At 47.1% G+C, this 14,250-nt stretch overlaps 1 protein-coding gene across 2 annotated transcripts in view; it reads left to right on the top strand.

Moving 5' to 3' along the window:
* The first annotated feature begins 309 nt into the window (after nucleotides 1–309).
* The window catches only part of CAMK1D (calcium/calmodulin dependent protein kinase ID), a 371,674-nt gene continuing 357,733 nt past the window's right edge, over nucleotides 310–14,250 (top strand). For both annotated transcript variants that reach the window (XR_012221357.1, XM_073551254.1), the window contains exon 1: nucleotides 310–888. Coding sequence is in view for 1 of the 2 variants with exons in the window: in XM_073551254.1 (XP_073407355.1) it covers nucleotides 797–888 (92 nt within the window). In the remaining variant the exon portion in view is untranslated. The remainder of the gene's footprint in view (nucleotides 889–14,250) is intronic.

Here is a 14,250-nt window from a genome sequence, read left to right on the forward strand (position 1 = left end):
AGAGCGAAGTTGCCATAAAACAGAAGTATAAATTCACTACCGTGCAACGTGTGTAATCATGCTATCTATCCATCCTAAACTATCTAATCTCTCATATCTTCTATCACATATAATAATAATCCATTTATCTGCCTGCCTATCACAGGGGAAACTTCCCAAAGTGAAACTTGTGTATCTATAATATAGAGCTAGAATAATTTGCCCTGTCTTCCTTACTGCAGTGCACAGAGCTGCCAGCAGATGGCGCGCTCCCAGAGCCGCTGCAGGAACGCTCCTCGTCTGCTTTGCACTCACTGCCCAGGAAAGGCGCCTCATTGACGTGCACGGGGATTTGGTGCAATGCGAATTATCTGTGAAGTCATTATTGAGTTAGTGCTGTCAGGCTGAGCAGGGAACTCACACACCGCTCCAGCGTGCTATCCCCATAACAACCTGCGCTAATCCTCCGCTGGCGGCGCAGTGGCAGTAGGGGGAGCCCAGCCTGGCAGCACCACCCCCTGCTCGTGTCTGATAACACTGCCATGCATCGCTGTGCGCTGGGAGGGAGCGCGCTGTGACCGGGGATACCTGCTCTCCAGTGCAGGACTGGTGGCAGCGGGAGCGGCTGCAGCGCCCACAGCAGCAGCGAGGAGCGGTCACCTTCGTGTGACAGTGCGGCCACAGAGCAGCAGGGCTGAGCGGCTCCACTCATTGGGGGGAAGCAAACCAGGAAGTGGCTGCTGACACTGAGAAGAGGAAGGGGCATCGTCAGGTGAACTCTTGCCCGTGGGGGACACAGCAAGTCTTACTTGTTGCCATGGCTCGGGAGAATGGAGAAAATAGCATCTCCTGGAAAAAGCAGGTGGAGGACATAAAGAAGATTTTTGAATTCAAGGAGGTTCTTGGCTCGTAAGTACCGAATTAGGCGGTACATGGGGTGGATGAGGGCAGGGATGTGATACATGGGGCAGGGATGTGATACATGGGGCAGGGATGTGATACATGGAGTACATGAGCGTATTGATGGAGTACATGCAGTGATTGGTACATGGGACAGTGATGCACATGGGGCAGGGAGGTGGTATATGGGGTATATGAGAACTGGGATTGGGTACATGGAGTACATGAGGGCAGTGATGTTATATCTGGAGTACATGGGGCAGGGATGTTATATCTGGAGTACATGGGGCAGGGATGTGGTACATGGAGTATATGAGGGCAGTGATGTTATATCTGGAGTACATGAGGGCAGTGATGTTATATCTGGAGTACATGGGGCAGGGATGTGGTACATGGAGTATATGAGGGCAGTGATGTTATATCTGGAGTACATGAGGGCAGTGATGTTATATCTGGAGTACATGGGGCAGGGATGTGGTACATGGAGTATATGAGGGCAGTGATGTTATATCTGGAGTACATGGGGCAGGGATGTGGTATATGGCGTACATGAGGGCAGGGATGTGCATGAAGTACATGAGGGCAGGGAGGTGGTACATGGGGTATATGAGAACTGGGATTGGGTACATGGAGTACATGGGGCAGTGATGTGATACATGGGGCAGTGATGTGATACATGGAGTACATGAGCGTATTGATGGAGTACATGCAGTGATTGGTACATGGGACAGTGATGCACATGGGGCAGGGAGGTGGTATATGGCGTACATGAGGTCTGGGATCAGGTACATGGAGTACATGGGCAGGGATGTGGTATATGGCGTACATGAGGGCAGTGATGTTATATCTGGAGTACATGGGGCAGGGATGTGGTATATGGCGTACATGAGGGCAGGGATGTGCATGAAGTACATGAGGGCAGGGATGTGGTACATGGAGTATATAAGGTCACGGATATGGTACATGGAATATATGAGGGCAGTGATGTGGTACATGGGGTATGTGAGGCTAGTGATGCAATACATTGAATATATGATGGTTGGGATACAGTACATGGAGAATATAAAGACATGAAGTGACGGAGCACTATGACGTGTACAGGACACAAAATGTGGGATGTCAATGGTGTGTATAGGACATGAAATGAGGAAGAACAGTTGTGTAGTACCTCAGGTGAGGGAGGTCATTAAGTCATTAGTGTGGTACCTCTGGTCAGGGATATCAGTAGTTTGGTAGCTCATGTGAAAGAGGTCAGTAATGCGGTTCCTCAGGTGAGAGAAGTCATTAGTGTGGTACCTCTGGTGAGAGAGGTCAATAGTGTGGTCCCTTAGGTGAGGGAGGTCAGTAGTGTGGTACCTCTGGTGAGAGAGGTCAATAGTGTGGTCCCTTAGGTGAGGGAGGTCAGTAGTATGGTACCTCTGGTGAGAGAGGTCAATAGTGTGGTCCCTTAGGTGAGGGAGGTCAGTAGTGTGGTACCTCTGGTGAGAGAGGTCAATAGTGTGGTCCCTTAGGTGAGGGAGGTCAGTAGTATGGTACCTCTGGTGAGGGAGGTCAGTAGTGTGGTACCTCTGGTGAGAGAGGTCAATAGTATGGTCCCTTAGGTGAGGGAGGTCAGTAGTATGGTACCTCTGGTGAGGGAGGTCAGTAGTGTGGCACCTCTGGTGAGAGAGGTCAATAGTGTGGTCCCTTAGGTGAGGGAGGTCAGTAGTATGGTACCTCTGGTGAGGGAGGTCAGTAGTGTGGTACCTCTGGTGAGGGAGGTCAGTAGTGTGGTACCTCATGTGAGTGAGGTCAGTAATGTGGTACCTCAGGTGAGCGAGGTTAGTAGATCAGTAGTGTGGTAAATATAAGTGAGGTAAGTGGTGTGATACCTCTGGTGAGAGAAGTCAGTAGTGTGGTACCTCAGGTGAGGGAGGTCAGTAGTGTGTTACCTCAGGTGAGGGAGGTCAGTAGATCAGTAGTGTAGTAAATATGAGTGAGGTCAGTACGTCAGTGGCGTGGTACCTCTGTTGAGGGAGGTCAGTAGTGTGGTACCTTAGGTGAGGGAGATCAGTATGTCAGTAGTGTGGTAAATATGATGAGTGAGGTTAGTGGTGTGGTACCTCTGGTGAGAGAGGTCAGTAGTGTGGTACTTCTGGTGAAGGAAGTCAGTAGTGTGGTACCTCTGGTGAGAGAGGTCAGTAGTGTGGTACCTCTGGTGAGAGAGGTCAGTAAGTCAGCGTGGTAAATACGATGAGTGAGGTCAGTGGTGTGGTACTTCTGGTGAGAGAGGTCAGTAGTGTTGTAAATCTGGTGAGGAAGGTCAGTAGTGTGGTACCTCTGATGAGGAATCATCAGCATGGCATATGTGATGAGGGAGGTCATTGGTATGGTACCTCTGGTGAGAGGTCAGTAGTGTGGTACTTCTGGTGAGGGATTTCAGTAGTGTGGTACCTTAGGTGAGGGAGGTCAGTAGATCAGTAGTGTGGTAAATGTGAGTGAGATCAGTACGTCAGTGGTGTGGTACCTCTGTTGAGGGAGGTCAGTAGTGTGGTACCTCAGATGAGGGAGGTCAGTAGTGTGGTAAATATGATGAGTGAGGTCAGTAGGTCAGTGGTGTGGTACCTCTGGTGAGAGAGGTCAGTAGTGTGGTACCTCTGATGAGGAATAATTAGTATGGTATATGTGATGAGGGAGGTCAGTGGAGATATGAAGTGAAGGTAAAGAGTGTACTGGTACATCAAGAGATTGAGAATGATGGTGTGGCACATGAAGTCAAGACAGTGGTTTCGTACAGACAGTGGGTGGCATTTGAAGTGAGGGAAGATAACAGTATACTACATGATGTGAAGGGGGACATTCGTTTCCACATGGCTTTGGCAGTGAGAGATGAGGACAGTGGTTTTGGACATATAGTTGTAGAACACAGCAGGTAATGAAGTGAGGGAAGAGTGAAGGATGATATTAGTTCCCAAATGAAGTGAGATAAGGGAGGCTAGTGGTTGTGTACATGATTAGACTAAAGGTACTGTCACACTTAGCGATATCGTTAGCAATATCGCTATAACTTGTGACGTTATAGCGATATTGCTAGCGATATCGCTGTGTCTGATACTTACCTACGACCCCGCTGGTTATCGCTGATCGCGCGAGAACGTCCAGGACCGTTTCTCGTCGTCAGCTTCCTTCGGCGCTTCCTGTGGAGAGACAAGCGACGAGCGTGGACGCGGGCGGGAGGACGTTAGGATCGCCTAGTGTGACAGGTAAGTAGCGACCCCCGACCGCTACGATATCGCTGGTGAGATCTGCCTGTGTGGCAGCTCACTAGCGACCACTTAGCGATGCACCAGCGATCCTGACCGCGTCATATCGCTGGTCGGGATCGCTGGTGCATCGCTAAGTGTGACAGTACCTTAAGGACAGTAGTTTATACATAATGTGACTTAGAGGAACTTTTTTTTGTACATAAGGTACCTTAGAGGACAGAGGCATAGCACGTGAGGTGTCCGGAGGACAGTGGTTTGATGCATATAATGTGACTGATTGGATAGTGGTATGGTGCGTGATTTGAGGGGAGGACAGTTTTATGGTACGAGAGGTGAGGGGGACAGTGGTATGGTACGAGAGGTGAGGGGAGGACAGTGGTATGGTACGAGAGGTGAGGGGAGGACAGTGGTATGGTACGAGAGGTGAGGGGAGGACAGTGGTATGGTGCGAGAGGAGGACAGTGGTATGGTATGAGAGGAGGACAGTGGTATGGTATGAGAGGAAGACAGTGGTATGGTATGAGAGGAAGACAGTGGTATGGTATGAGAGGAGGACAGTGGTATGGTACGAGAGGTGAGAGGAGGACCGTGGTATGGTACGAGAGGTGAGGTGAGGACCATGGTATGGTACAAGAGGTGAGGGGAGGACAGTGGTATGGTACGAGAGGTGAGGGGAGGACAGTGGTATGGTACGAGAGGTGAGGGGAGGACAGTGGTATGGTACGAGAGGTGAGGGGAGGACAGTGGTATGGTACGAGAGGTGAGGGGAGGACAGTGGTATGGTACGAGAGGTGAGGGGAGGACAGTGGTATGGTACGAGAGGTGAGGGGAGGACAGTGGTATGGTACGAGAGGTGAGGGGAGGACAGTGGTATGGTACGAGAGGTGAGGGGAGGACAGTGGTATGGTACGAGAGGTGAGGGGAGGACAGTGGTATGGTACGAGAGGTGAGGGGAGGGCAGTGGTATGGTACGAGAGGTGAGGGGGGACAGTGGTATGGTACGAGAGGTGAGGGGAGGACAGTGGTATGGTATGAGAGGAAGACAGTGGTATGGTATGAGAGGAGGACAGTGGTATGGTACGAGAGGTGAGAGGAGGACCGTGGTATGGTACGAGAGGTGAGGTGAGGACCATGGTATGGTACAAGAGGTGAGGGGAGGACAGTGGTATGGTACGAGAGGTGAGGGGAGGACAGTGGTATGGTACGAGAGGTGAGGGGAGGACAGTGGTATGGTACGAGAGGTGAGGGGAGGACAGTGGTATGGTACGAGAGGTGAGGGGAGGACAGTGGTATGGTACGAGAGGTGAGGGGAGGGCAGTGGTATGGTACGAGAGGTGAGGGGGGACAGTGGTATGGTACGAGAGGAGGACAGTGGTATGGTAGGAGAGGTGAGGGGGGACAGTGGTATGGTACGAGAGGTGAGGGGGACAGTGGTATGGTACGAGAGGTGAGGGGAGGACAGTGGTATGGTACGAGAGGTGAGGGGAGGACAGTGGTATGGTACGAGAGGAGGACAGTGGTATGGTACGAGAGGTGAGGGGAGGACAGTGGTATGGTACGAGAGGTGAGGGGGGACAGTGGTATGGTACGAGAGGTGAGGGGGGACTAGTATGGTACGAGAGGTGAGGGGAGGACAGTGGTATGGTACGAGAGGTGAGGGGAGGACAGTGGTATGGTACGAGAGGAGGACAGTGGTATGGTACGAGAGGTGAGGGGAGGACAGTGGTATGGTACGAGAGGTGAGGAGGGACAGTGGTATGGTACGAGAGGTGAGGGGGGACTAGTATGGTACGAGAGGTGAGGGGAGGACAGTGGTATGGTACGAGAGGTGAGGGGAGGACAGTGGTATGGTACGAGAGGAGGACAGTGGTATGGTACGAGAGGTGAGGGAGGACAGTGGTATGGTACGAGAGGAGGACAGTGCTATGGTACGAGAGGTGAGGGGAGGACAGTGGTTTGACACATAATGTTACTGAGTGGACAGTAGTTTGATACATGAGAAGGACAGTGGTATGGCATGGGAGGGAACTAATATGACAGTGGTGAGGCAGATGGAGTTTGGTGGCAGGATACATAGGGTGAGCAAGGACACTGATTAATTTCATGGAGTAAAGCCATGTTTTCTCCAGCCTGCATTTAGCACGTTCATCTGGTGATTGGCAGCCTGTTTACACAGCATGATTATCGAGAATTAGCATTCCTAAGAGCGCTGGTCCCATATAAATGCACCTTAAGCCAGGAAGTGCACTATGTGGATAAGATAGGACAGGTCTGTAGTACCTGATAAGACAAGACAAGGGATGAGCACTTGGTTGAGATCATTATCTGCTGACACTGAGTTAATGACAGAAAGTATGGTTTTGAATGTGTATAATATAGACATGGCATCCTAAAACTTTCCAGACACTATCCCTTCATTACATGAATAATGCTCACAAATTGTTTTCAAACAATAGAGTATAGTGTATATTAAAATTTTTATTTATACTGTATATATGTACACAGTGGGTGAAATAATTATTAAACACGTCACCATTCTTCATAAAAATCTCCTGCCATCCACTAGGATGAGGAAGATGAAATGAGGGTGGACATTTGAGCAAGACAATGATCACAAACACACAGCCAAGGAAACTCTCAATGTCTTTCAGAGAAATAAAATAAAGCTATTAGAATTACCCAGGAATTAACCTGACCTGGATGCCATAGAAAATTTATGGACAGAACTAAAGCTCAGAGTTCAAAGAAGGAGCTCGCAGAACCTTCAGGGTTTGAAGAGTGTTTGTGTGGAAGAATGTCCCTGTGTCATTTCTCATTATTACACATAACTTAATTTATGGACATCTATGGTTTGATTTCTTTGCCTGTGTGGATTTGATGGGTTGTTACCGACATCTGGTGAAAATTTCATGTCATTAGCACCTTTAGAAATATATTTACTTAGAAAATTGGTGATGTGTTCAATAGTTATTTCACTCACTGTATATACTGTATATAAGAAATATCCTAAATGAGGAATATGTGGTAGTGTGTGCCTATATTTTATGTTAAATCAATGGAACCTGTATTGTACAATAACACTACTAACCTGCAGGTTAATTTCACTCTGACACCATGCGACACCAGTAGTGAGAGCCCCGCGGCTTGGAGGAAATGAGCTTATTCCCCCTGGCAGGCTCGCTCTTTCAGTCCTGGCGCCGACATGGTTTTTCTGCTCTGTGTATAGATAGCGGCAGCTGTGACCGCTCACATTTCAAAATTGCGGAAACATGTCTGATTTTGATTCGAGGGTTGGATCAAAATTGGCTATGCAAGTTAATGGGTCCATGAAAAGATTGATCCGCGTGTGGTCCGACTTTCAGGGACTGTCCGAATGGAGAAGGTAGAGAACATCTTTTTTTTTTTCCATTTTTCCGCATTTGATAAAAATTACACCTGGATCAAACTCTGCTGAAATTCTGATCAAAATAATCAGTCCATTTTTCTCATATGTGGAAAAATCGGACATGTGAATGTGTCATTAGGCTACGTTCCCACATAGCATCTCCACTGTGGACCTCACGCAGCGGAGATGTCTCAGCTTCTGCAGTTATTAAGGATATATCATGGGGCAGCTGCACATTTTATCCTATACATTGCAAGAAGTGAAATGTGCACTGACTTCTGTAGCATAAAGTTATACATGCTGTGTTTGTCAAATCTTCATTTATTGTCTATTTATGCTGTGGATTTCTTTGAGATTGAACATGAGATTTCTTAAATCTCATGCATTTATGCTGCTGCACAAGCAAAAGCGAGAAAAACGGTCTGAATTTCATCAGTGTTTGTGATCAGAGTTTCACTATGATCAGTGTGTCAACTTTTACCATCAGAGTTTGGTCAGAGTTTCATTAGTTTTTCTTAAATGGGGAAAAAAGAGGTTTCTCAAGCTTCTCTTATCAAACAGTCTGTAAAAACCGGACAGCATACAGGTGGCATCCAAGTGCTGTCTAATTTTTCCACTGACCCCATAGATTTGCTTTGTCAATTTCGTTTCCCAGAATTGAGTCAATATTGGACAGATCTCCGTGATTTTTTGCAGACCACTTGGTCCGAGGAAAAAAAATCGGACATGTGAACTACCCCATAGACAATCATAGGTTCTAGTGCTATCCGATAAAAACTGACGTCTGAATGAGCCCTTAGGCCTCACTCCCATGTCACTTTTTTTCTCGTACAAGAAAAAAGAGACTTTGATCAGATTTTCATTAGCGTGTCATCCAAGTTTCAACAGAGTTTGTTCTGATTTTCATCAGTTTTTCTTGTATTTGAGAAAAAAAAGTGTCACCAGGTGCCTTCTGCTGTCTAGCAGTCTGTGAAAATCGCACTCGCCGATTACATCAGATGGTTGTCCAGTTTTTTCATGGACCCGTAGACTTTCATGGCCGAATTTGATCTGAGATTCGAATCAATATCTGACACGTCACCACGATTTTGCACAGACCACCTGGCCAGCGAAAAATCATAAACATATAAACAGCCCAGTCGTCCATTATAGGTACAAGTGCTATCCGTGAAAAACCGATAGCACTCGTACGTGAAAAACTGAATGAGGCTTTCGGGTGAATTTTGCTAAGATTTACCACAAATTTACCCCTTTTGATTGCAAATCCCAAACATTTGTATTTCAAATGTTATTTTATGTTTTTAGGAAACTATGAATTCATGCTTTGTTTCACTTTGAACTTGGACTTTCCAATTTGATGTTGATGATCTCACAGTTTCTTTACATTTTCTTTGTAACAGAACGCCACACTACCTAAAAAAGATTAGTTAGATTAGTTTGTCTGTTCTTCTATTATCAAGATAGCAAACATGGTCTAGGTGCATTGTCTATGGTGTTATTGAAAGCAAGAGGTGCTGCAAAATACATTTATGGATAGAAAGAAGTACAGCCCCTGGGAGTCATGTTTGCTTCTGGCTTTGCTTCTACAGGTACCATGGAAATAAATACTTTGGTGTTTATCCAAGTCACTGGATGAGATTATAAGGGGATAAAGTACTGTATTCTTTTTCTGGGAAGCTAAGAGCTATTAGTTGTGTTAGTGACATTAACCTCAATGCCGCGACATCCTACCAGACATTAAAAAGTTAAGAAGGGTCATGTATTTACGGATTTCTTTCCACAGACTGCAGGTCCTAGTGCCAATGTTCTCTCCTCTGTAACACGGTTGGCTGGGATTTTGCCAAATAACCTCTGGTTAAAAGTTTTGTCCACTTAGCCTATTTTATCAAAGGCACACAATTGGATAAAAGAATGTAAATAGATAAAAAATAATAATATTCACCTATGCTGCTATTGTTGTGGTATCAGTTTTCAGCTCCTGCTGCAGTGATGTCATCTGACACAGGGACCTATATCCACTGCTGCCGATCAGTAGCTCAGGCGAGAACCACTGCGGACAGTACTTGAGCAGTCTTTTTTCCTTGAGATCATGAAGCAGTAGAGACCAGCAGGCGAAACATCAGAACAGAATTTGCAAGGCATCACTCTTTTTGAAAGAAATTTTCTCATATTTTTTTATATTGTTTTGTGAATCTTTTTTCCAATTCTTCATTAATGCAAGCAATGAAGGTTCAATTCTTGTTACCATAGCCAGGGACATTAATACATGTAAAATATACAGTGGGGAAAAAAAGTATTTAGTCAGTCAGCAATAGTGCAAGTTCCACCACTTAAAAAGATGAGAGGCGTCTGTAATTTACATCATAGGTAGACCTCAACTATGGGAGACAAACTGAGAAAAAAAATCCAGAAAATCACATTGTCTGTTTTTTTTTTCATTTTATTTGCATATTATGGTGGAAAATAAGTATTTGGTCAGAAACAAAATTTCATCTCAATACTTTGTGATATATCCTTTGTTGGCAATGACAGAGGTCAAACGTTTTCTGTAAGTCTTCACAAGGTTGCCACACACTGTTGTTGGTATGTTGGCCCATTCCTCTATGCAGATCTCCTCTAGAGCAGTGATGTTTTTGGCTTTTCGCTTGGCAACAAGGACTTTCAACTTCCTCCAAAGGTTTTCTATAGGGTTGAGATCTGGAGACTGGCTAGGCCACTCCAGGACCTTGAAATGCTTCTTACGAAGCCACTCCTTCATTGCCCTGGCGGTGTGCTTTGGATCATTGTCATGTTGAAAGACCCAGCCACGTTTCATCTTCAATGCCCTTACTGATGGAAGGAGGTTTGCACTCAAAATCTCACGATACATGGCCCCATTCATTCTTTCATGTACCCGGATCAGTCGTCCTGGCCCCTTTGCAGAGAAACAGCCCCAAAGCATGATGTTTCCACCACCATGCTTTACAGTAGGTATGGTGTTTGATGGATGCAACTCAGTATTCTTTTTCCTCCAAACACGACAAGTTGTGTTTCTACCAAACAGTTCCAGTTTGGTTTCATCAGACCATAGGACATTCTCCCAAAACTCCTCTGGATCATCCAAATGCTCTCTAGCAAACTTCAGACGGGCCCGGACATGTACAGGCTTAAGCAGTGGGACACGTCTGGCACTGCAGGATCTGAGTCCATGGTGGCGTAGTGTGTTACTTATGGTAGGCCTTGTTACATTGGTCCCAGCTCTCTGCAGTTCATTCACTAGGTCCCCCCGCGTGGTTCTGGGATTTTTGCTCACCGTTCTTGTGATCATTCTGACCCCACGGGGTGGGATTTTGCGTGGAGCACCAGATCGAGGGAGATTATCAGTGGTCTTGTATGTCTTCCATTTTCTAATTATTGCTCCCACAGTTGATTTCTTCACTCCAAGCTGGTTGGCTATTGCAGATTCAGTCTTCCCAGCCTGGTGCAGGGCTACAATTTTGTTTCTGGTGTCCTTTGACAGCTCTTTGGTCTTCACCATAGTGGAGTTTGGAGTCAGACTGTTTGAGGGTGTGCACAGGTGTCTTTTTATACTGATAACAAGTTTAAACAGGTGCCATTACTACAGGTAATGAGTGGAGGAAAGAGGAGACTCTTAAAGAAGAAGTTACAGGTCTGTGAGAGCCAGAAATCTTGATTGCTTGTTTCTGACCAAATACTTATTTTCCACCATAATATGCAAATAAAATGAAAAAAAAACCAGACAATGTGATTTTCTGGATTTTTTTTTCTCAGTTTGTCTCCCATAGTTGAGGTCTACCTATGATGTAAATTACAGACGCCTCTCATCTTTTTAAGTGGTGGAACTTGCACTATTGCTGACTGACTAAATACTTTTTTTCTCCACTGTAGGTTCCATCTTGCCTATAGCTTATGGCAGATAAGTGAATTAGGCTAGGTTCAAAATATAGTTCCTTGTTCTTTTTTTTTTTTAGTTCTGTTATGGGAATCTAAACATGAAACTTATGGTATGCAAAAAAAACAAACATCTGCTCTACAAAGGATACAAACAGCACCAAGTGGACCCCAGTCACTATAATGGTGTCAGTTTGGCTTTTGCTCAGTTGGTTGTCATTTTATTGAAAAAAAACAAACAGCATGCTGTGCTTTTATTTCTGGCAAAATGGCAGAACTTGAGGCTCCAACACAAGTGTGAAACTAGCCTTAAATCACCACTCCTGTTTTTTTTGTTTTTTTTATTTCACTGCTGAAGTGGTATTGATAGTGTCACGGGGGCTTAGTTCAACTAAGGCTGAAATACCCGGGGCCCCTGTGGTGTCCCTTTACTAGGGGAAACCCTGTCTGACCCTCAACCCAGGGTTTTTGCTGAAGGTGCAAATGCCTGAGCCTCCGACCTTTCCTTATCTCCTGCTCAGCCCTGCACTTAACCCTCCACCCTCCACCCAGTGAGAAGTCACCACCAAAGCTCCCACACAAATAATGACAGACAGGGAGAACTTAAACTGCACTGCGCCGCACACACACAGGAATAAACAGTAATGTGAACAGGGCACAACTAAACACAAATATGGGAAGGAGAAAGGATAACGACGGATCATACGACACCAGATATGAATCTCTCTCTCTTGAACACCTCCACTCCAGACCGGAACCACTTGGTATGAAACACAAGCTATAATCGGCGACGCCCATAGGCCAGCATGACTATTTAAAGACCGTGGGCGTGACTAACCATCCAACCTGGTCTCCAGCAGGATTAACCCCCGAGAGCCTGAAGATCAGGCCGGCGCCACTGAGGCTATAGTGGCTGGAGGTGGAACTACCTCTGCCTGCCGGATGCTGTGGTGTGAACAGCGTCCGACATGACAGTACCCCGTCTTCTACGAGGGACCCCAGGGCCCTCAAGACTCATAGGACCCGGCTTGTCCGGATGACGACGGTGAAAAGAACTGACCAGCCGATCCGCATGTATGTCTGAGGCTGGAACCCAAGACCTCTCCTCTGGACCATACCCCCGCCAGTGCACCAAATACTGAAGAGTACGGCGTACTACTCGAGAGTCCACTACCTTGGCGACCTCGAACTCTAACTCGCCATCCACCATGACTGGAGGTGGCATCGGCGTCGTGTCCACCAAGCCTACCACCTTTTTCAATAAAGCCCTGTGAAACACGTTGTGTATCTTGTACACCGCGGGAAGTTCCAAGCGATAAGCTTCTGGGTTAATGATGGCAGAAATCCTAAAAGGCTCAATAAACCTTGGACCCAGTTTTAAAGAAGGGATTTTGAGTTTTATGTTCTTCGTAGCTAACCACACCCATTCACCCACACACAGGTCCGGACCTGGCACGCGTCTACTGTCAGCCACCCGTTTGTACCTGGCACTCATGCTCAACAAACGCTGTTTCACCCGCCTCCAGACTGATGACAATTGGGCTCCTAGCTGATCCTCCTCCGGGACACCCCCGGAGTCACCCTGACGTAAGGTACAAAACTGAGGATGTTGACCTTACACACAAAAGAATGGAGACTCTCCTGATGACTCTTGGCAGTGATTATTTAATGCGAATTCGGCCAGAGGAAGGAAAGTAGACCACTCCTCCTGGTTGTCGGACACAAAGCATCGTAAATACTGTTCTAGATTTTGGTTCATGCGCTCAGTTTGTCCATTAGACTGTGGATGAAACGCCGATGAATGTGACAACTTGATCCCCAACCTTGAGCAAAAAGCTTTCCAAAACCTCGCCACAAATTGCGTACCCCTATCAGATACTATGTCAGACGGTACTCCGTAGAGTCTGACCACCTCCTTCACAAATACCTGAGCCAACGTCTTAGCATTGGGCAAAGAGGACAACGCCACAAAATGCGCCATCTTTGAAAAACGGTCAACCACCACCAGGATGACCGTGTTCCCTGCTGAGGCTGGCAAGTCAGTGATAAAATCCATGGAGATTTCTGTCCATGGCCTATTGGGTACCCCCAGAGGCTGTAGCGTGCCAGCAGGACGGGTTCGGGGTGACTTAGCCCTAGCGCACGTGATGCAAGCTGCCACGTACGAGACCACGTCCTGCCGGATTTTGGGCCACCAGAAACGACGCGATACCAGCTCTAAGGTGCCCTTCACCCCTGGGTGACCAGCCAGTACCGAATCGTGGTGTTCCTTCAACACCTTAGGCCGAAGATGCAGGGGTACAAATGATTTGTTGGCGGGAAGTCCTGGTGGTACCTCCTCTTGGGCCTCGGCAATCTCCACCTCTACCTCAGTCGTGAGAGCCGAGACCACTACCCCTTTCTGGAAGATGGGTACCGGCTCTTCCCGAGGTTCTCCCCCCGGAAAACACCTAGACAAAGCATCCGCCTTGGTGTTTTTAGCCCCGGGACGGTACGTCACAAGAAAATTGAAACGAGTAAAAAACAATGCCCAGCGAGCCTGCCTAGGAGACAGACGCTTGGCCGACTCCAGGTAGAGCAGATTCTTATGGTCGGTGATAACTGTGACCTGGTGAGCCGCCCCCTCCAAGAAGTGTCGCCATTCCTCAAAAGCCAGCTTGATGGCCAACAACTCCCTGTTGCCGATATCATAATTCCGTTCGGCCGGCGACAACTTCTTGGAGAAGTAGGCGCATGGATGCATCTCGCTCAAGGACGAGCCTTGAGACAGTACTGCCCCCACTCCCACCTCCGACGCATCAACCTCTACCACAAAAGGTTTAGACACGTCTGGTTGCACCAGAATGGGGG

Source organism: Dendrobates tinctorius, unplaced genomic scaffold (assembly GCF_039654945.1).
Source record: "Dendrobates tinctorius isolate UK_male_01 unplaced genomic scaffold, ASM3965494v1 ptg000174l, whole genome shotgun sequence".
Lineage (NCBI taxonomy): Eukaryota > Metazoa > Chordata > Amphibia > Anura > Dendrobatidae > Dendrobates > Dendrobates tinctorius.